This window comes from Falco naumanni, chromosome 6, assembly GCF_017639655.2.
Source record: "Falco naumanni isolate bFalNau1 chromosome 6, bFalNau1.pat, whole genome shotgun sequence".
NCBI lineage: Eukaryota > Metazoa > Chordata > Aves > Falconiformes > Falconidae > Falco > Falco naumanni.
In genome coordinates this window covers 79,887,470-79,906,956 of record NC_054059.1, presented here as the reverse complement: position 1 = coordinate 79,906,956, position 19,487 = coordinate 79,887,470, and the positions used below count along the sequence as shown (strand labels likewise).

General features: G+C 48.1%; 2 protein-coding genes and 1 pseudogene across 4 annotated transcripts; 2 read left to right on the top strand and 1 right to left on the bottom strand.

Moving 5' to 3' along the window:
• The window catches only part of LOC121090648, an 80,269-nt pseudogene that overhangs the window by 32,064 nt on the left and 28,718 nt on the right, over positions 1–19,487 (top strand).
• LOC121089875 (platelet-activating factor acetylhydrolase) lies at positions 297–17,807 on the bottom strand. Of its 3 annotated transcripts, none has more exons than XM_040597593.1 (11): positions 17,377–17,807; positions 10,321–10,445; positions 7,947–8,097; positions 6,790–6,883; positions 6,175–6,243; positions 5,638–5,785; positions 3,828–3,941; positions 3,455–3,546; positions 2,830–3,003; positions 2,049–2,197; positions 297–1,702 (listed from the first exon to the last, which is right to left on the bottom strand). In XM_040597593.1, the coding sequence occupies exons 1-11, from the start codon at positions 17,738–17,740 to the stop codon at positions 1,599–1,601; spliced, it is 1,584 nt and encodes a 527-aa protein (XP_040453527.1). In that variant the 5' UTR covers positions 17,741–17,807; the 3' UTR covers positions 297–1,598. The 3 variants fall into 3 exon arrangements, with proteins under 3 accessions (XP_040453527.1, XP_040453528.1, XP_040453529.1); XM_040597594.1 differs by lacking the exon at positions 17,377–17,807 and adding an exon at positions 10,936–11,039; XM_040597595.1 differs by lacking the exon at positions 17,377–17,807 and adding an exon at positions 10,602–10,713.
• On the top strand, positions 11,357–12,653 carry LOC121089878 (U3 small nucleolar ribonucleoprotein protein IMP3-like). The gene has a single exon (XM_040597597.1). The coding sequence runs from the start codon at positions 11,405–11,407 to the stop codon at positions 11,960–11,962; it is 558 nt and encodes a 185-aa protein (XP_040453531.1). The 5' UTR covers positions 11,357–11,404; the 3' UTR covers positions 11,963–12,653.

Genomic DNA, 19,487 nt, shown 5'->3' with positions numbered 1-19,487 from the left:
AAGCAGGCCTAGTAGAATGGTTTTGCTGCTGCATGTGTACAGTGGGGCAAGGACTTCCTTAAAATAGCTCCAACTTACCTTCTATTCTCCTCCTCTGTTGAAAAGGGGTTTCTATTTTGTAGTCCCATTCCATGCTCCTGTATACCATAGTGGCTTCCTCCTCTTCAGGGGCTATGGATTTTTCATACTACCATAAAGACTTAGGAACCAGAGATCTCTGACAAGGTAGCTTACTCAGTAAGAGGAACACTTACATGTTTATTCCCTTAACAAAGACACATTATACTACATGGTGGTAGGCTGGAGAGAATTTAATGAAATTCTAAGACATGTTTTCAGATGTTGTTGCAATCTCATGTTAAGATCACAGATTATATAAATAGTTATTACACTGTTAACAGCTTTGCTTGTTGTGCTTGCTTCAGTTGCAAAATCAGCTAACCTGATTTTGCAACCAACAGGCTACTGTTAGAAATGATTCCCCTTTTGCAAGGTTTAGTCATTTAGAACTCTCTTCCATGTGGCAGCTTCAAAGAGTTCAGCTCTAAAAATCAGAGCTGCCTTTAGCCAACCACAGTCAACTGTTTCTACTGACAGATACAGACAGCAATGCTAGTACCTGGACAAAGACAAGTGTCTGGAGACTGTTACAACTATGAGAGACAGCAAGATGATCAGGCAGTGCTTACATATGCCTCTCTTATACTTTCACCTATAACAGTATGACAGAGATCAACAAGAGAGGCACTGCTTAGAGCTTTGCCTAAAGGGAATTACAGTTGCTGTAAGAGTGATAGTTTCAGCAGCTTTTGGAATGGAAACACCCTCTGACTATGGCAGTAAACACAGATCTGAAATGTAAGTGGATTAAGTTCATAGGAGAAGTCCTGTGTCTGAACAAACACCTTTTTAGCTCTTACTTTCACTCTTATTTTAAGGACAGTTTTTAAGACTTTCTTCCACTAGCACCTCTCTGACTAGAAGGAGCAAAAGCCTCAAATGTTGTCAGAGCACAGCTGAAATACTAAACAGTTCAAAGATTTTTTTTTTCTTACACTGCAAAAAAAAGGCTTGCTGCACGCAAACTGACTTAAAGCTTGTTAAGTAGAACTGTAGTTCAGGGGTCCTCAAACTGTTTAACCAGGGGGACAGCGCACAGATGCAGTGGCAGGCAGTCATCTGCAGCTGCTTGGTTTCCCCCCCTAAGCCCCGGGGGGTTCTGTAAATACCGGGGGCCGTATCCAGCCCGTGGACCGTAGTTTGAGGACCCCTGCTTTAGTTGAATTCCTTGAAGCTTAACCTCTCTGCAAACTTGATTTTCAGTCAAAACCAGAAAGCACGTTTCAATTGCCACAAAGTGATTTCTCCCCAGTTGCCTATAAAGCAGTAGTTACCCTGTTGCAGTATTTCAGATAATCCCACAAACTCATTTGAATGAAAACCTCTCCACATTTTCATGATAACATAACCTAATGCCTTTTCTTTGTTCCACACCCCAAAAGCTGTGTAGGTGGCCAATGCTATCATGTGTCTGAGCCATGTCTGGCCAGCATTAGTGTCCTGAAGTCTGTGACATTCTCAGTACTGCTTTGTAGTCCTTATTCAGGTTCAGCTGGAGATAAGTCAATATTGGTACCAGGAATAACATTGGGTCCTATGCCATCCACAAGAGAATCCCACTTATCGAAATCTTTCTTAAGACCTATAAAATGTGGGAAAGAAAACCCAAGTGTTAGTAAGTTAAGTAATCAGCTACACTGAAAAATTAAATCAACTTGGCAAAGTAGGGGCAGGATGATGTTTTAAGGAGGGAAAAAGGACACTCCAGGTTTTTACATAGCAGAACAAAACTCCCACGAAGTTCCTCTGAGTTGCTTGGATTACAGAAGTAACCAACAAACCTCTAGAAAAAGTCTGACTTGTTTTTTTCACTCAGACTTTTCTGACACTTACTTTTGAATCTTGTTCTAAACCAAATGGATATATAAAAAGCTTCATAGGAATTAAGTATTCATTAACTTCATACTTTGAGGTAAACAGATACTTACTTAAATGTTTCTGCAGAAAGGCTAATGAAGCATGATTGCTTATATCAATAGCTTCATTTGGATCTATTTCTCCTTTTAATTTGAAAAATCTTCCAATTATTTCTCCACTCACAAAGGTAAAGTCAGGAAAGCTCTGATGTACTGATCCCCTGCAAATAGAAAAATGATCAACAGGGTTTTAAGAATGCAGTTGTCTAGTTAAAAGATGCCACAGGTTGCACAGACTTATTCAAAGATAGTCATGCACCTTATGCTGTCTTCTTTAGCAGAAGAAGATAAAACAGATTACTCTCATGAACATGCACGATTAGCAGTAAATTCTGTCCTAAAGGGCAGTTTTGTGCATGCTTAATGTAAGTCACTATAACTGCAATGGGAAAAAAGAGTAGGCTTGGCAAAACGTTGTCTCTCTGCTCTGAGGTGGATTACAGAACTATCTGCTCCCCTGTACACGGTGGTTTCACTAGGTGAGGCTTCCAGGTGCGTTTATGCACTATGTAAAGTGTTCAAACACAGATGATGCATGAGGCCCAGAGCAAAATTTGTGCCCCAGGGTGGGAAGGCACACCTTGAAGTATCTTATATTTAGGGTTACGGGCTGCTTTGAGAGAGATCTTTGACTCCACTGTGGGGGACATATTGCTAATTTAAACACGCAGGGAAAACCTGGGCCATGAGGAAGCAGTGACTCTCTTTCTGCAGGTACATGTAACTGAACAGCTCCAACAAAGGAGTAAAGACTCCTCTTCAACCACAGAAACGATGCCTCCTGGACACTTACTTGATAGTGATCATTTTCTTGTTTGTGTCATTGGAGCTGAGCTTCTTCATCTTTATGATATTATCAGCCCACTGGAATTTTTCAGAGTTGATAAACAGCAGTGGTTGCTGGACACTGTTTTGGTAAATATCATCACCTACGGGAAGCATCCACGCATCGAGGGCAATGCCACACCTGTCAAAAATAACTGGATATTGTCACAGAAGCAGAAAGCTTTGTATGGAGGTTCTCAGCATGCTTTGATCTGCAGGAGACACGGGAAAGAGAAACTCTATGATACTAAACAGGTAAACAGGTTAATGAATCATTTTGTTTCAAAATTATTTCTACTTTGGGAGAAGAGAATGAATCCTTTATTGCACATGTTGGTCTCCAATGCCAGGTACAGCTGGGCACAGGAGCTTCTGCAGCGTCCCACAGTATCATGGTATCATGATACAATATGATACAGCTATTATGTTCCACCACATCCCCACAACTGAAAGCAGTATGACTTGAGAAAATAAGACATGCCAAACAAAACTTTTCTTCAAGAGCTTATTAGTAGTTGGGGGATCTTGGGCAAGGTGCCCTGCTCCAGACCTCTCAAGTGCCAAAAGTCTCTTGCCTTGTTTTACATACTTACCTGAATCTTATTTCTTTGCTGAGACTCTCAATAACTGTAGCACCACCAAAAGAGTGTCCCATCACAGCTATCCTGCTAGTATCAACAGAATCCTGTCAAAAAAAATCCAGGTGCTGTAAGACTTTCTTTCCCAAACTTTTTTTTTTTTTTTTTTTTAAGGGAATAATTGTTTGGCAGTAGAACCTAGTGAAGCAGGTAGAGCATCATTTCAGCTCCATTACTATCTATCCAGCTCGTGATAACCTGAGAATATCTTCACAGATCTATGGAGTGATCTTCAGAACAGTTTACAGGAACCAGTTTAGAAATGGAAGAGGGAAACCAGAAGCATTGTTAGGTGTTTAACAAAACACAGTCACCACCTTTCACTCACCTTTAGGCTGTTCCAGTCAAAGTTTGAATGTAGCACATTCATTACTTCCTCTCCTGAATTGATGTTAAGAATGAGATTGAGAGCTTTGATGCACTCCTGTGCTCTTTGCTGCACCTGAGGAGAAAGAGAAGTTGGGGGTAGTGCAGTGGAAGGAATTATCAGACCATCACTAGGCTTGCCAGCCCCTTGGACACAATCACAGAGTCACAGCATGGCCAGGGTTGGAAGGGACCTCTGGAGATCATCTAGTGCAACCCCCTGCTAAAGCAGGTTCTCCTAGAGCAGGCTGCACAGAGTCACGTCCAGGCAGGTTTTGAACATCTCCAGAGAAGGAGACTCCACAGCCTCTCTGGGCAGCCTGTTCCAGAGCTCTGTCACCCTCAGAGGAAAGAAGTTCTTCCTCATATTCAGGTAGAACTGCCTGTGTTGCAGTCTGTGCCCGTTGCCCCTTGTCCTGTTGCTTGAGCCAAGACTCAGGTTTGATAATTTTTCCCCCCAAGTGTCTGATACAGTAACAACTATTTTAAAATGCAGAATGGAACTGGAAAACAACTCTGACAAGGTCTGACCAACAACAAATGGACTTTAGGAGGTCCAAGCAATTGAAGCTCTTGTGTAGAGCCTCTGCACACAGGAATTAACCCCTGTAACATGTGCCAGAGGCCTTCAACTCCTTCATCTTGTCACTGCTCAGAGAAGGGGTTATTAGGATGTGCAAAGGCTTAACACAACCACAAGGAAGGCTGACTCACTGCTCCTCCTCATGCTCTCACTCTGATGAGCCAGTGCCATTACGTCACTTGCCCCACCTGCACAACAGCCTTGAAACTGTCTTTACAATGGATAAACCCCAAATAAGAAACATTTTATACGTACACACTATCTTGAAAACTGTAGTAAAGCTATTGCAAATAAAAGGTTCTCATTGTTCAGTGTAAGAAGTGCTTCTGACTTTGATACGTCAGTAAAAGCTTCAAAAAGAACCAAAAAAAAATAGTGTCCTTGGGATGTGAACTGTGTAGGCAGCCAGCATGATGTTTATGCATCCCTAAATCTCACATAAATCTCAACCTCCTGACTTCTCTGCTAGTCAGATTTGCAGGCAATAGCTTCTGGAGGTTACTTGCAAGCTCAGACAATACGTATTGAGACTTGTAAGTAGGACGTTGTTGGCACACAGGAAATGACACTTGTACTGCTGGCTGTATGGCCCAGGGAGATCAACACCTCCCTGGCCGAGTTCGCAATAGCTGGAAGAAAACACTCCCGTATTTTACAGGTCAAGTCTACGCTTGGAGGAGCTCCTCAGTATGGCCACATCACACCTAGCGCGGATGATGCTTGTAATCAGGAAGCCTGCATTCTTTACATTGCTATAAACCACATCAAAGAGTGTTGGAGATGACGAAGCAAACATCCCCCTTAAAGCAGCCATGATACATCTTGCTGTCCAACTGCACACAAAAGCCAAAGTCTAAAGCCACACGAACATTTGAATTCAACTGTGTGTAACTTAAAGACTGGGCTGGGCAGCAAAAGTGTGAAGACACAGGGAAGAAACAAAGTTGAGTGGAATCAGGAGAAACAGCTGACTAAGCTCAACAGTGTAACTGCTTGAGAAAGCAGTTTACACTGTGAAGAAAGCTGTTGGCCTTCCCATCCTCAGGGCCATGGTACTTGATGCATTTTTACATATCCCCTGAGTCTTGGCAGAAGACTGCAGACATGGCCAAAGGGAACGAGTCTGCTAGTTAGCCCTACACACACCATTCCTGCCTCTCTTCCTAGAGTGCAGACCTAGCACGAGTACCTGCTTATGGCGCAAACAACGCTCTTCCTCTCCAGTTTTTAGTTTCCTATAGTAGATCCACTCCTTCTCCATGATTGACGTAGACTCTTCCTGCGGTTCAGAAATGGACTTTTTTTTACAATAATACGTTGCTGAAGCAGATTCATCTCTGTAATATCAACAGAAGGTTACTTCTGGGGATGTATTCTGTTTGGTTTGAGATGAAGTCACCAGAAGTTTTAGATTTCACTTATCTCAAGAGATCCAGCTACCGACCAGTGCTGCTGCAATCCTAACGGAGTGTAGACAGACTTTCTAAATAATGCAGTAACTCCACCAAAACTCCCACCTCCTTTATATTCTCCAGGTTCTAACAATAAGAGGGGAAAAATAGCATGCCTGAAGAATGACAAATGATATCTACACTGGGACTTCTTATTCAAGGGTTTACCTAAGCAAATTCCCTTTAGAATAAGTTCTTCTTTAGAATAAATAGCTTTCTATACAACGTGAGAAAGTTTCTTTCCATCAGAACTCAAAAACGTGCAGTATACACACCTGTGCTCCACAGCAGCCACTATAAAGCCCTGAGAAGCCATCTCGATGCAAATAGCAGAATAGATGGTCCTGCAGTCAAAATCATACTCTGGTGAGACATGTGCATGCATAATTATCTCAATTACACTGCTTTTCAAGTGCTGACCACACTATGTATGTGCTAGCCCCCATTCAATAATTCTTGTGTTTGAATTTGCTAGCCAGTAAGCAGGCTTTTGTATGCCAGGCACCAAAACCTGTTCACAAAACCTTGTCTTACTATCTATTCAGAAGAAGGAATGCCACGGATTTTTAAAAATTAGCACATATGACACTTTGCATCTTCAAAGATCTATCCCGAAACCAACTAGCTGATCTTCACAACATGCTTATGGATTGGTAAATACCTTCACCCCTAAAATACCAAGAGAAAACACAAATAAGTACATCAACCCTGCTTTGATTTACTGCTGTTGATTTCAGTGGAGGCATACTCATACACAGCAGCCTGTTCTTCAAATCTCTTTCAACTCCATGGGTATCTCACCCCCTACAGAAAATCTATTCACAACCATCCTTGGAGACTACTCTCACCATAGATGATGAAAATAGTTTGTCAACAAAGTTCAGAGTTACCGAAAAGCTCCAAGTCCATGGGAAAAAATGAGGAGTGGGTATTTCTCTCCTGGCTTAAAAGCAGCATTTGACTTTGCAGGACAGGTCACTGAACCTAGATAAAGATTGAAGCATATGTCTGTTATAGTTGAATTTGAAATAACTGGAGTCCGAAATAAATTCACTAGTTATTTATTAAGGCAAGAAAGCAAAAACAGCGTGCTGGGCGGCCAGGGAGTCGCAGCTCCATCCAAGCTCGCAAATTCTGACAAGTAACACAGCCCTTTTATTCTCATCTTCAAGGCCGGTTTAAGCAAATGGTTATGCTCTCAGTCCCGTAGCAAGAAGCTGGACATTACATAGACAAAGTTGTCATAGTAACATGAGATTATGGTTTAACATTGGCCTTGAGGAGGTCCATCTCCAACCTCATGGTTAACGGTTAACTCTTTTTCTCACCAGACAAAACATTCTCAAATCTGTTACAGCAAGATCGTTCCTTTTGTTAAAAACCCCTTTGATTAGCGAATTACCCTTAGTTACTTATTACATGTCATTATTACTGAAATGAGAGAAAGCGTTTATGCCTGTGGGAGAGATCCCAAGAATCTGGTGACCACTGATTTCAGAGTGGTCATCTAAAGACAAAGGACCAAATCTCATCCTTAAAATACAGAAGACAAACATGGATCTGATTCTGAAAATGCTTTCTACTTGGCCGAAGATATTTTCCTTCTCCTCCTCCCATCCACAGCTGAGCACAATGCCTACATATCTCTTAAACGTTAAGAGAACAGATTTTCAGGAATAGTCAGGCATGCAAGTCTTCTTGGTATTCAGTCCTTAGTATGTATCTGACCTTTGTGTATTTGCACTTTTCCCTGTGGGATTGAAATCCCGACACATAGGTGCAATTTACCCAAGCCCTTCCTAAAGCAAACTGCCCAGACACTCCTATTAACAGCAGTGGGGGACTGCTGGTCTGCCTGAGAACTGGGTCAAATTCAGCACCGAGTCTTACTACACAAACCCATCCCAAACAAACATCCTTTCTGGGGAAAAACTATTTTTCAGTCCTGCAGCAGTAACACACTGCTCACAGAGCAGTGAGGCAGCAACCTGCATACAGAGATGATGCCCTTGCACTTGTCAAGGAATAAAACCATAATCAGTCTTACCAACATAGTACTGGAAAAGCCTTTCTCCTACAACTCGGTACATATTCAGGAAGTCAGACAGTCCCTGATAGTACTCTTTATCTGGAATCCATGGCGCCTCTTCACTATTTGTGGCATCACATGATGGATAATACAGGCGCAAGAAGCTTCCCTGGGATTAGGAGGAGGGAGAAAAAAAAATATTGATATTTGTTTATATCAATATCAGGCAGATAAAAAGGAAGATAAAAACATTTACGTCAAGGGCTTCAGATGCAAGAATGACAGCTCAAGAGAAATTCCTCTTGAGAGGAAACCTCATGAGAAAATTATTATCCTATACAGGCTCTGATGCCAATCCTGTGTCACTGTCTTTTTGCCTCGGCAATGAATTTAAAGGAGCATTACTGTTGACATCCAGGTAGATATACATGTCACCTTCTCTAAGTTAGCCTATGGCTAATTCAAAATGCTCCGTTTAGTTAAGTTACTCATTACCAACACCCACTACCTATTTGCTCCATTTCTGCGTCTTGCTGGATCTTTCCTTCTGTCTTCCTCACTATGCCTGCCTTCGGGGAATGGTACGATAATGCAAGGCAATCACTTTAACAGGGGTGACTGTGTCCCCTTCACCCTTCCAGCTGGGAGCTGTCATTGCTCTCCTTATACCAAGGAGTCTCATGGAGCTGTTACTGACCCAACTCAGCTTATTAAACTAGGGGGGAAAAAAGCACCCTCCTAGAAGTGTATTTTCCCACTAGGTTAGCAAGACAAAACTTAATCCTGAGACTAGTTTCTGGAAGTGTAGTCCAGTGAGGAGATGCAGGTAGAGTCAGGGATATGGTCTCAACGCAGCTATAGTGCTCCCGGCTAAACAAAGTGAGAAGTGGTCGAGAAAGCTCTTGGGCAGCTGCACAGCAGAGAAGTGCAATATATTGTTCTTCCTCCTCCTCAAGATGTTTACAAGTGTGTAGTGCTCCATCTTTCTCAACAGAATTTTGTTAACCTGTGTTTTATCTGCCTCTGTTTCTTGCCACTGGTTTGAATCTTCTTTTACTGTCTGCACTCCGGGTGTTCCAGGAAACCACTGAAGCCTTCCACATTCACATGGACACTCCATACCCCTTGCCAGCATTTTTCCTATGCAGTCAGCAGCAGTGTACCAACTGCATACCCTAAAGCACACCTCGCAGTAGATGAACTGTGTGTAATTTGCATTCTTACTTCCTGGTTTGCAAAGGAATTTGCAACACACTATTCAAATTTACGGTCTTGCTCCAACTGTGCTTTTGTTTTAGTAAGTTAAGCCTAGGACCAAAAAGAACATAAGCTTTGTAATAAAGTCTGGTTTCTTGAACACTGATTTATCAGTTTCACATGCAAGGTGTACCAAAAAGCTTATTTAATGAAGCTTGTTTCAATTTACTCATCAAACTTAAATCAACCTTTGACACAAAGGCCACCAAGGAATAAATCATGAAACCTTCACCCATGCTGGTAATCATATTAATCTGATCTCAGAGTGGTCCTGCTGAACTTCCCCTGGTGACTAACTGCTTACAAGAAAGTGAAAGAGGTTAATTTTCTGTTCCTGAAAGAACTGCAATTATACAGATTGCCTAAGAAAAACACATTGGCTGCGCTTCTTTGTGCTAATACAGAGTAAGCTCAGGAAAGGAAAACATACAAATAATCACTACAAACTGGTCACAAGTTCCGCTATACCTGGCTAGTCTGCAGAGTAAAACCAGTGTAAATGCAGACATATTCCCATAGGAAAATTAAAAAGCAAGGGGATTTGAAATGGAAACCCATAAGCAAGCTCCTCAGCTGACTATTTACTGTCCCTGTCTTCTTATCGTGGCTTCTCTCTGCACTAAGTGCTTGCAGAACTGACCTGTTCTTTCTTGGATAGATAAAATTTCAAGAAAACATCTCATGCAGCTGAAACATCAAATACCCTCATCACCTACCCCTGCCAAATCCAGTTGGGATCTTTGTGATGAGAATGGCTACAGTCACAAAGATTGTGTGTGGAGTGTTCCCAGGAGCCCAACACAGAAGGGACAGGGTGGATGGGAAGAACCCTGTAGGTCCCGGGAGGACACAGTTTCTCTACAGTATCTTGCGTAGGAGAGTCAAGAAGGCAAGGATATTAGGATGAGGGAGCAAGTAGCCATGGGGAAGGCTTGCAGGTTACGTCCATCTGGTAAATACCCCGTATGCATCCTGCATTGTGACGGAGTGGATAGACAGCTGAACTGTGTCAGCCATGCAGCATCCCCCCTGCACACAGGCAAGACCTCCAGTCCGACTCATCTGTACAACTACAGCAAGTTGTTTCACTGACATTGTGGCTTAAATTCAAAGGAGGAAGAACCGAGCACTTTACCTCAACTGCATTTTCTGTCATCAGGTCCGTACATCCAACCGAGTGCGGTCCCTTTCCTTCGGGGATCCTGTAAAACTTCTCGGTGCTGCTGCTTCCTGTTTCCATCGGTGCCTTCAGTGATAATCCTGGGGGAAAACACAAAGCAGATCAAGAGACCACCATGGCCTGCGTGCCCAGATCACCCACCCTGAAAAAAATCCAGCGCGTTGAGGATTTCAGGAGCAGGAAATTCAAGGGTGAAGCTAATGAGAATCAGAAATCTGAAATCCCGAGTCACCAACCTGACCTGCCCAACCTAAGGGGGGATTTCCTTGGAGCAGTGTCCTGAATCCCACTATCAGCCCACACCCTGCCCCAGACAGGAAGGCCTGGACGAGGCGCTTGGCTGGGGATACCGTGGTGGCACTCGGGGGTCACGGTGGCACTCGGGGGGCCGCGGCGCGGAGTGGCAGCAGCCTCGCTCCTTGCGCACCAAGGGGGAAGCGCCAGCCCAAGAGCGGCCAGTTTCAGAGGCCAAGGCAGTGCCCTCCCCGCCGGGCTATGGCCGCGGGTGCTCCTCCTCACGCCAGCGGCACAGAGGCAAGATCCCGCAGCTCCTCGGTAAACAGAACCGGCCTTGGCGTCTGGAGGAGCAGGACGGCACGGAGGAAGCCAGCGCTGCTGCCATTTTCCCCTCAGGAGGAGCGACGAGGCTGGGGTCGGTCCCTGGACAGGCGAGGAGGGGCTGCCCGCGCAGGAGAGGCTCTGGGGAGGCCCGAGCGCCCCCGGCCCCCGCCTGAGATGACTCCCCCGGGCCGGGCTCGCCCGGGGCCGGGCGGGGCGCAGGGGCCGGGGCGGGCCGCCGCGATCCCGGCCGGGCCTCAGGGGTGAGCAGCAGCCCCGGCCCCGCTCTCCAGCAGCCGCCGGGGGGGGGCATCTGCCGCCTTCTCCCCCCGCCCTGCCGCGGCGCTGTGCCCCGCTGCCGGGTGCGGCGCCGCCGGGCCGGGCCAGGCGAGGCGGCCGGGCCTCCCAGGCCGGGGCAGCGGCGGGGCGGAGCGCGGCCGCCCCTCCCCGGAAAGGGCCGGCGGCGGCGGCGGGCGGCAAGATGGTGCGGAAGCTGAAGTACCACGAGCAGAAGCTGCTGCGGCGGCTGGAGCTGGTGAGCTGGGAGGCGGCGGCGGGGAACCTGGCCGAGGTGAAGGCGCTGCGGCGCTACCGGCTGGGCCGGCGGGAGGATTACGTGCAGTATAAAGCGCTGGCCCGCAGCGTGCGCGCCTTGGCCCGCCGCCTCCGCGACCTGGGCCCGGCCAGCGCCGCCTTCCGCGCCCGCTGCGCCGCCGCGCTGCTGGAGAAGCTCTACGGGCTGGGGCTGGTGGGCAGCCGGCGGTCGCTGGCCGTCTGCGAGAGCCTCTCGGCCGCCGCCTTCTGCCGCCGCCGCCTGCCCTGCCTGCTGGTCAAGCTGCGGATGGCGCAGAGCCTGCGGCACGCCGTCACCTTCGTGGAGCAGGGCCACGTCCGCGTGGGGCCCGAGGTGGTGACCGACCCCGCGCTCCTCGTCCCCCGCGCCGTGGAGGACTTCATCACCTGGGTGGACGCCTCTCGCCTGCGCCAGAAGGTGCTCGACTACAACCAGGAGCGCGACGACTTCGACCTGGCCGCCTGAGGACGCGCTGCCTGCCCTGCCCTGCCCCTGCTCTGCCCCTCGGGACACGCCTGGGAATAACCCTCGCCAGGAAGGGCCACAGCCGTGACCCCGCCGATGCTCGCCCCCTCCCCCGGCCGCCGATGCTCGCCCCCTGCAAACGCACCCAAAAGGGGAGCCAGGACGGGCGTATGCGCTCCCTGGGGGGGAGGGCCCTGCGCGCTCCCCGGGACCCTGCTGCTCCGGCCGACAGCCACGCTCATCCCCATTGAAAAACTTCCCTCCCGCATCCATCGCTCCGAGAAAGCGCCCCGTGGCCTGGCTGTACTGTACTTGCATCCCTGTAAAGCACAAGCGCTTGGAAAGGTCTCCGCCCGATCGCGGGACAGGATGTGGTCGGGTTTAAGTGCTCGGCCGCTAATGATAGCTGCGGGAAGGGGGTTAAGCCTGGCCGTGCGGCTGTTTTAGGATTGAGTTTGGCAGCCTGGAGGCTGCTTTTCGAAGAGGCTGCCCTGCCAACTCCCTGCCTTCAGCTGACGGGCACGCTGTAACCGGAGGAGCTGCTTCTGGAAGGGTTTTCTCATGATGGCAAGGGACGTGTGTATGGGGGAAAGTGCAGGGATTGTTTGTGGTCAGCAGTAAACAAGGAGGGCAAATGCTACTTTTTCTGGAACTGTAAAAGTTTTGGCCAAACCCAGAATTTTAAACGGGCCAAAAAAAAAAAAAAAAAGCCTACTTTATTTTCATGTGAAGTCATTGATACTCTTATCTTTGCGATATGGGGTTGCAGCTGGCAATTGGGCATCATTGGGGTTGCAGGATCTAACTGGGGGAGGCACTGGAGCGAAAGCTCTCCTAACAGTAACTGCAGATCTGGGGGGACATTTGCATTTGGCACGTAAGACAAACAAAAATCTGTACCTGAGGGGAGCCTCAGGCCTTCTGGGGCTGTTGGGAACTTTATTCCCCTTTGAAATAAAGAGCAGAAAAGCAGAAATAAAACAGTGGGTTTGTGTTGCTGAAGAAATGTATGTGCTGTTTCTCTGAGAGTTTCTTCTGATTTTTAAATATTTTAGTAAGCTCTATTTGTCATCGTGCAGAACATTTTTTTAAATGTGATTTCTTTTATGTAACCTTATTTTCTTTTTCCTGTTTGATACCTACAAGACTATTACTACCTTGGAGTGTTTTTTGCTAAAAATGCTTTCTTTCCCTTACCCAGGGCTACAAAAGGATTTGGCCATAGGTTTAGGAGCGGAGCTGTGACTGCCCGTCCCAAATCCAGAGGGCTGGAGTTCAGTTGCAGCCACTACTCTGCGCCTGGATGCTTCAGCATGGCTTTTTGAGCAGGAAAGGTGTTTAGTTGGGGGCGGGGTTAGCAGTATTGAATGATCAGAAATGTTCATCAAAAAGTTATGACTGTTTTTTAGAATACAAATAAAATGTTAAAATGCCTACCGATCTTACAAGCCAAACATACTGAGCAGAGTGTTAACTTTTAAAGCAACAGGAGATATTAAGAAAAGGACATGAGAGAGGTGTGGCAACCCCTTTGCTTATCTTGTGAACTACTCTTGAATTTCATTCAGGAAAACATCACCTGTAACCCCTTAACAGCCTTTTTCTCAGGGCATGCACCTTGATTATGGTAAAAAATACAAATTGAGAAGACATTTTGCACCTGAAGCTGTGACTTTTCTTCACAGCTTTGCAGCTTTCATCTAGAACAATGTCATTGTTTCCTTGGAACTTCAGAAAGTGCCTAACTCAGGTGCAGGTAAAAATGGTGCATTTGCTCTGCTTTACTCTTTTGGGGGAGTTTAGGTAACAGTGCAGTGGCAGGGCATTTTACTACTCAGATGCTAAACTGCTGTTTTGCCCAGCCCTCGAAGGAACAGCAAAAAAGGAAATCTTGAACACCCCAGCCTGTCAGCCTCTGTAGTTTACATCATCAGCCTGTTCTTTTTGTCTTAAATTCACTTTTCAGCATTTATCTGTGAGCCTCCAGCATCTGTAGCAGAAGAGAAATGACCAAAACCCTTAAGGCTGTTAAATTAAGTGGTGAGGACTGATTTCTGTACAGATACTGTGGGATAACAGCATCCATCAACCCTGCTCTCCTCCTGCAGTAATGGAAATCAAAATCCTATGTTATTTTCAAGAAATGCATCGGGCCATGTATTTATATGCCTGTAGGTGTCTAAGTGTGGAATTCTGCAGTATGGTAGCTGAGGCCTGAAACCTGTGTCCTGCTCCTAAAATTTTTTAGCAGCTGGAGTCCACATGTGCTTTGGGTAAGAGCTGGGTCTGCTTCAAGTGCGATAAACAGGGTGTCATCTCAGTCTGAAAATGGAAGTTATATCTGGCCGCAGTACGCCCATGTTCTTGCTTGCGAATGCAGTCAGGCAGATGATGACTTCCTTGTGTTTAATAGTTTTTTTGCCTTTAGTTCGTGGGTTTGAGTTTGTTTACCAGAGCTGACGTGCTGTGGCTGCCGCTGGGTGGTTCCTGCAGCAGCTCCGGAGCTGGGGATGGAAAAGGGCGCAGGAAGCAGCTCCGGCAGCCTCTCCCAGCACTTGGATAAACATGCAGGCTTTTGTTAAATTCCAAGGCTGGATCCGACATCAGTATAAATTGGCACTGGCTTCTGTTGGTCCGTGCAAGCTGGCACAAGGAGGCAATCTGGCCTTGTGCTTTTTGGGGTCAGATCCTGCCAGCTTGCCTCCAGTGCTCTAGGGGCTTGCAGTGGGAGAGCTTATGCACATGAGAGCAGCAAGAGGGGGTCATGGGTGTCACTCTGCTTCTTCCCAGCACCTTCTGAAGTGGGTTTGCTGTTCCTCAGGAGGCTCAGCATCTCTGTGAAGCTAGTGGGAAGTTACTGATGGAAGAGGACAGAGAATGGTGGTGCTGCTGTCAGGGCGAGCTGTCCCTGTGCCTGAACAACCTGATCTCTGCCACCTCCACCGGCATCCATCCCAGTGGTTGGGGGCTGGAAAGCTGCCAGCTTCTCCAGCAGGGGAGGAAGGGACTGCAGTGTGCTCTGGCCAGTGCCAGAGCTGTCAGAGCAAAAGGTGAGCAGTTTCCACACACGAGCTCTCGCTCGGATAGTGGGCAGTGGCAAGGGCTGTTCTACCAGGGCCTGCGGTTTTAATTTCAGGGGTTTTTCCTTTGGTTTGGTTTTTTTCCCCCTTTTTTATTTCCTTTTTTTCTTCACGCACCGCCCCCCCCCCCCCCAACCCCCGACCTTGGCTTGTCCTTTACTTGAAGGCTGCCAAGGCTGGGGAGCTGGGGCTGGGGAATGTGGGGGAGCTGAAGGAAAGAGGCCTTCACACTGGTGCCTTTTGTGTGGCAGGGTGTAAATGCCTGACGCTGTCACCAAAATGCAAATGTGTTTTTCTTCCAGTGATCTGAGCCAGTTTGTGGGCTTTTTTCCCAGTAAACAAGCATACTGCACGTTTTAAATGCTGCTTCCATCCTTCATCTTGGTGTGGCTTAGTGCAGAGGTGATGCTGACCTCAGTCTTTTGGTGACAGCACATCACCATGAGCACGGAGGGCACACAAGGCTGGGGAAGGATGGTATGTCCCTCTGCTCAAAATGGGAAATGGAGACTAAGAGAAGCGAAGGTGGAGCTGGGTGATTCCTAGCCTTTTGGATGATGCCTTTGGATCCAGGGCCTCTCAACTGTATCTGGGAGGACTTCCACATTCTCATCTCAGTAGCACTTCCCAGGGAGATGTTTCCCAGCAGGTGGAGGTGTCACTGTCCCCTTACTGAGCTTCCAGTCATCTGTTTTAAGTATATCCCCTGCCTGATTTGGCACTGGAGATTGAGACAGAGATCCATTTCTCGTCACTGGGCCATGGGATCACCATAGTCCCTACCCCAGATACATTTCAACATCCACTGTGTCTGGTGGAAAGAGCACTCCTAAGTGTTATGACAGCATTTACCTGAGAGCCCCAGTTCTGGTCCCTGCGCTTAAATGTTCTGTTTTAGGCACTGAAGCAATTCTTCTCACCCTTTGCTTTCTGGTTTGGGCCTGAGGCAGGACCTGGTGGTGGAGAACTTGTCTGATGTGTGGTCAGGACATAGGGATGTCGGGTAGAAGCAGCAGGCAGCAGCACTGGAGTCAGCAGGATTGGCACTTGGGTTCAGTCTTCCTGTGGAGGTTCTGGATCCAAGGGCTAAATCCAAGCGTATCTCTTCCAGTAGGAATGTCCCCTCTCACTTCTCTACAAGCACGACTCCACTGCAGAAGGGTCCCTTCCCCTCTAATACTAGCTGATTTTGAGGAGATAAAGTGTTTTACTTCCAGCAGGCAGAAAAAAAGGGAAGGCCAATTGCTCATGACAGCCAGAGACGGAGATTTGAGCATCTCCACTTTCCTCCTGGAGTTGCCCGTTAGAGGGTTGTCACAACAGCTTCTCAGCTGCTGTAAATCGTGTCAGCAGGGTTGCTAAGTGCAAGTCCAGACAGCACTGCCACCCTTGGCTCCTGCCCTGAAAAGCCACCGGCTGCTGCTCCTGGAGAGGCTTGGATGGTTGTGTCACAGGGTGAAGTACAGGCAGGCTCTCCTGGCCAGTTCATCTGACTTAACGTTGCAGTACACCACTTTTTCACCTCTCTCTGAGTTCATCGGGCTCAAAACACATCGGGGGGAACCTCACCCTAAACCCACCGTCTCCCTCCCCACCACCTCTTAACAGCAGCCAGGGTGTAAGGTCCCGTGCAGGCATTCACCTTGCAGATGCTGGGTTTGGGGTCAATGAATGCTGTGCTGGCAGAGCACCCAAAACCTCCTGCTCTGTGTCCCTCAGCCTCCCAGAAGAATTTACATCAGGAAGGACCACTGGAGGTCACCTAGTCCAGGCCTGCTCAAAGCAGGGCACATATGGGGCTGTCTCAGTTCTGCACGTCTCAGTGCTGGACGCCTGAAGCAGAGTTTAATCACCCTCACTGTGAATTATTTTTTTTTTTCCATCTTCCATCTAGCCTGGGTTTCCCCTGCCACAGCCTGGGACTGCTTTTTCCCATGCCCACACTGAGCACACCCGGATCGGGAGGTGGGTTGCTCTTCCCCACGGGAAAACTCAGTTCACCTTTTCCCTGGAGGCTGGCTGGCGGTACACACGGAGGGGAAGGGGCACGTCTGCTGTACCCTCCCCTGCAGCCTAGCCGGAGCGAATCCCACCCCTCCGCAGGGACGCGCAGGGAGAAGGGGCTGGAAGGGAGGAGGCGGAGGAGCTTGAGCCCTTGGGAGTTGGAGACAGGCTCCGGGGAGGGCAGGCTGACGCCAGGGAGGGGAGCGATGCCAAGCTGTGCGAGGGGCTGCGCAGAAACTCCCCAGCTCCTTACAATCCCCCTTGCTCCTCCCCGTGCTCTCTCCTCAGACCCTTTTCCCCCTTTTTAGCAGCACGCAACGCTCCACGTACCTGGTGTGCGGTGTCCCCGTCGCCCTCCGCTCCAGTCCCACTGGCCAGAGGAGCTGGACGGAGCCTTCGGCCACCCTCGGCCCTCGGGAGCCAGGCGAGAGGCGGCTGCTCCCGCAGGAGGACGTTTCTCTCGCGGGCAGACCGACTGCCGGGTTCTTCCCGAAGGGGAGGGACCAAACTTTGCCTTAGTTTTCAAATGAGACAATCTTTCTGGGAGATACCTTCCCTGGGCCTGCAAAACAAGTTTCCGACATGGAGCCATCCCAAAAAAAAATTGCACGCCCCGGAGGACCCCACGGCTGCTTAGATGCTGGGCTGCGCCTTTGTGTGGCAGGGGGGGATTTATATACGGGCTTGTTTGCATGTGGCTGCGAATTTCTGGCTTTTCTCGCGGCGGCTGCTGAGCGTGGTGGCGTGGGGCTGGGTCAGGCACCAGATCCCGGTGAGAAATTCCCTGGCAGGGTTGCAACATCCCGCAGAGGAGCTGCCACGCTTACGGCTGGGCAAGGCGGGGAGTCCGCAGCACGGGAGCACTGCGCTTTGGCTCAAGGTCCCTCCATCAAAATCCAAATCTTTTCCTCTGGCCTTATGAGAAAGGGGTAACAACCTCGCAAGGAAGCTGATCCCGCTTTTGGGTGCAGCTTCTGGAGCAGCTTAAGGTGGCTCAAGCATGGTCCCCCCTGAGGGGGCAGATCTGCACACCCCCTTTACGCAGCCCCCTCAGTAGTGCTGAGTTTAGGGAATTCACCATAAAACCAGAACCAATAGCAGAAGATGAGCTTTCTGAGAGATCAACAGGTTGATCCAGCCGATGAAACAGCCATATGAGCTTCAAGGCCAGCAAAGGGGGGCAGCAGGGGAGGGAGGGAAGGTGAAATTTGGTTTGGCTTAAATTGCTTGTGATGCTGCACCCATGGACTGTCGTCCCCTGGGTGAGCTGGTGAGCTCCTGAGGTGGGATCGCTGGCTTCCCTTCCTCTCCCTTTGCATGTGTGTGCGTGGGTATGATGTGAAGCTAGCAGAACACAAAGGTGCTTGAAATGGATGTTTTTAAACTTTGAGTTTTGTTGGCGTTTCCTTAGAAAAGAATAAGAAAGTTGTATGAAAAGGTCCCAGATCTATTTCTTTTCTGTACTTTTGTCCAGCACTCATTTTGGTGGATGCATTAAAGTGTAACATTTTCAGGATAGATTTAATGCTCATGAAATGTCTTAGAGGATAACTCTGAAGATCTCTGTTTAATCTAAAGGAACAGGTTCTTCAAGGTTAGTGAGAGGCAATGAGGAGGAGGTGGTGCATGAAAGGTTTAAATAACAGAGACGTGCCAAAGCCCATGATACTTCTGTGGCCCTCTGAGGAACTCCAACATTTATTATATTTTTTAATGTATTCTGATATTCCCAGATGTGCAGGAGTCAAACTCAGAAGTCATGTGTGGGTCTTTCTCTTGCATCTGGTCTACACAGTCCAACCACCTAAGTCAGGGGACCTGCTGAAGCAGGTGGTGATTCCCTCTGACCTTTGTATCTCATCTTTTTCTTATAAGAAAGCAAGGTAGAGATGGTGGTGTGTTCTTCCAGCCTGGATTTGAGATGTGGTTGGGGTGTTTATGGGGGCTGGGAGCAGGGAAATGGCCCCATCCACCTCTGGCTCCCAGGATGCAGCCCCTAGGGTTGCAAACCTTCCGTCACATCAGCCTCTACAAGCTCCCATGTTGATCCTTTCCAACATGCTGAACATGGCAATCAGACTCTTTTCAGTCTGTGAAAATTACTCCATGAATTAAATGTAATGCAAAAGTTGGAGCAAATCGTGAAACTTTTCTCGCTTATGAGGGGAACTGGACTAATTAGATCAAGACTAGCTTCAATATGGGAATACAAAAGTTTTCTCCCCATTGATCTGGCCAGACTGGAGAAAATATTGCAGTGTTTCCATCCTCAGGATGATGGGGTAGCGTAGCGATCCTTGCAAGCTGCTTAAGTTCCCTGCCAGCAAAGCAGCCAGGAAATACCCGCTAGCACAGGTATAATCACTGAAATCCACAGCCTTGCAGGGCCAGAAGATCTGCTTGTGTTTCTTGATTAGGGTCTGTTGTATCGGACTGGAAAG

Bases quoted from the DNA above. Each gene is read 5' to 3' on its own strand.
- LOC121089878 (XM_040597597.1), top strand. From the start codon at position 11,405: ATGGTGCGGAAGCTGAAGTACCACGAGCAGAAGCTGCTGCGGCGGCTG.
- LOC121089875 (XM_040597593.1), bottom strand. From the start codon at position 17,740: ATGCAAACAAGCCCGTATATAAATCCCCCCCTGCCACACAAAGGCGCA. The intron at 3,942-5,637 runs GTACTCGTGCTA...CTTTCTCCTCAG, and splicing joins GTTGTTTGCGCCATAAGCAG to GTGCAGCAAAGAGCACAGGA. The intron at 3,547-3,827 runs GTGAGTGAAAGG...TTTTTTTGACAG, and splicing joins TTGACTGGAACAGCCTAAAG to GATTCTGTTGATACTAGCAG.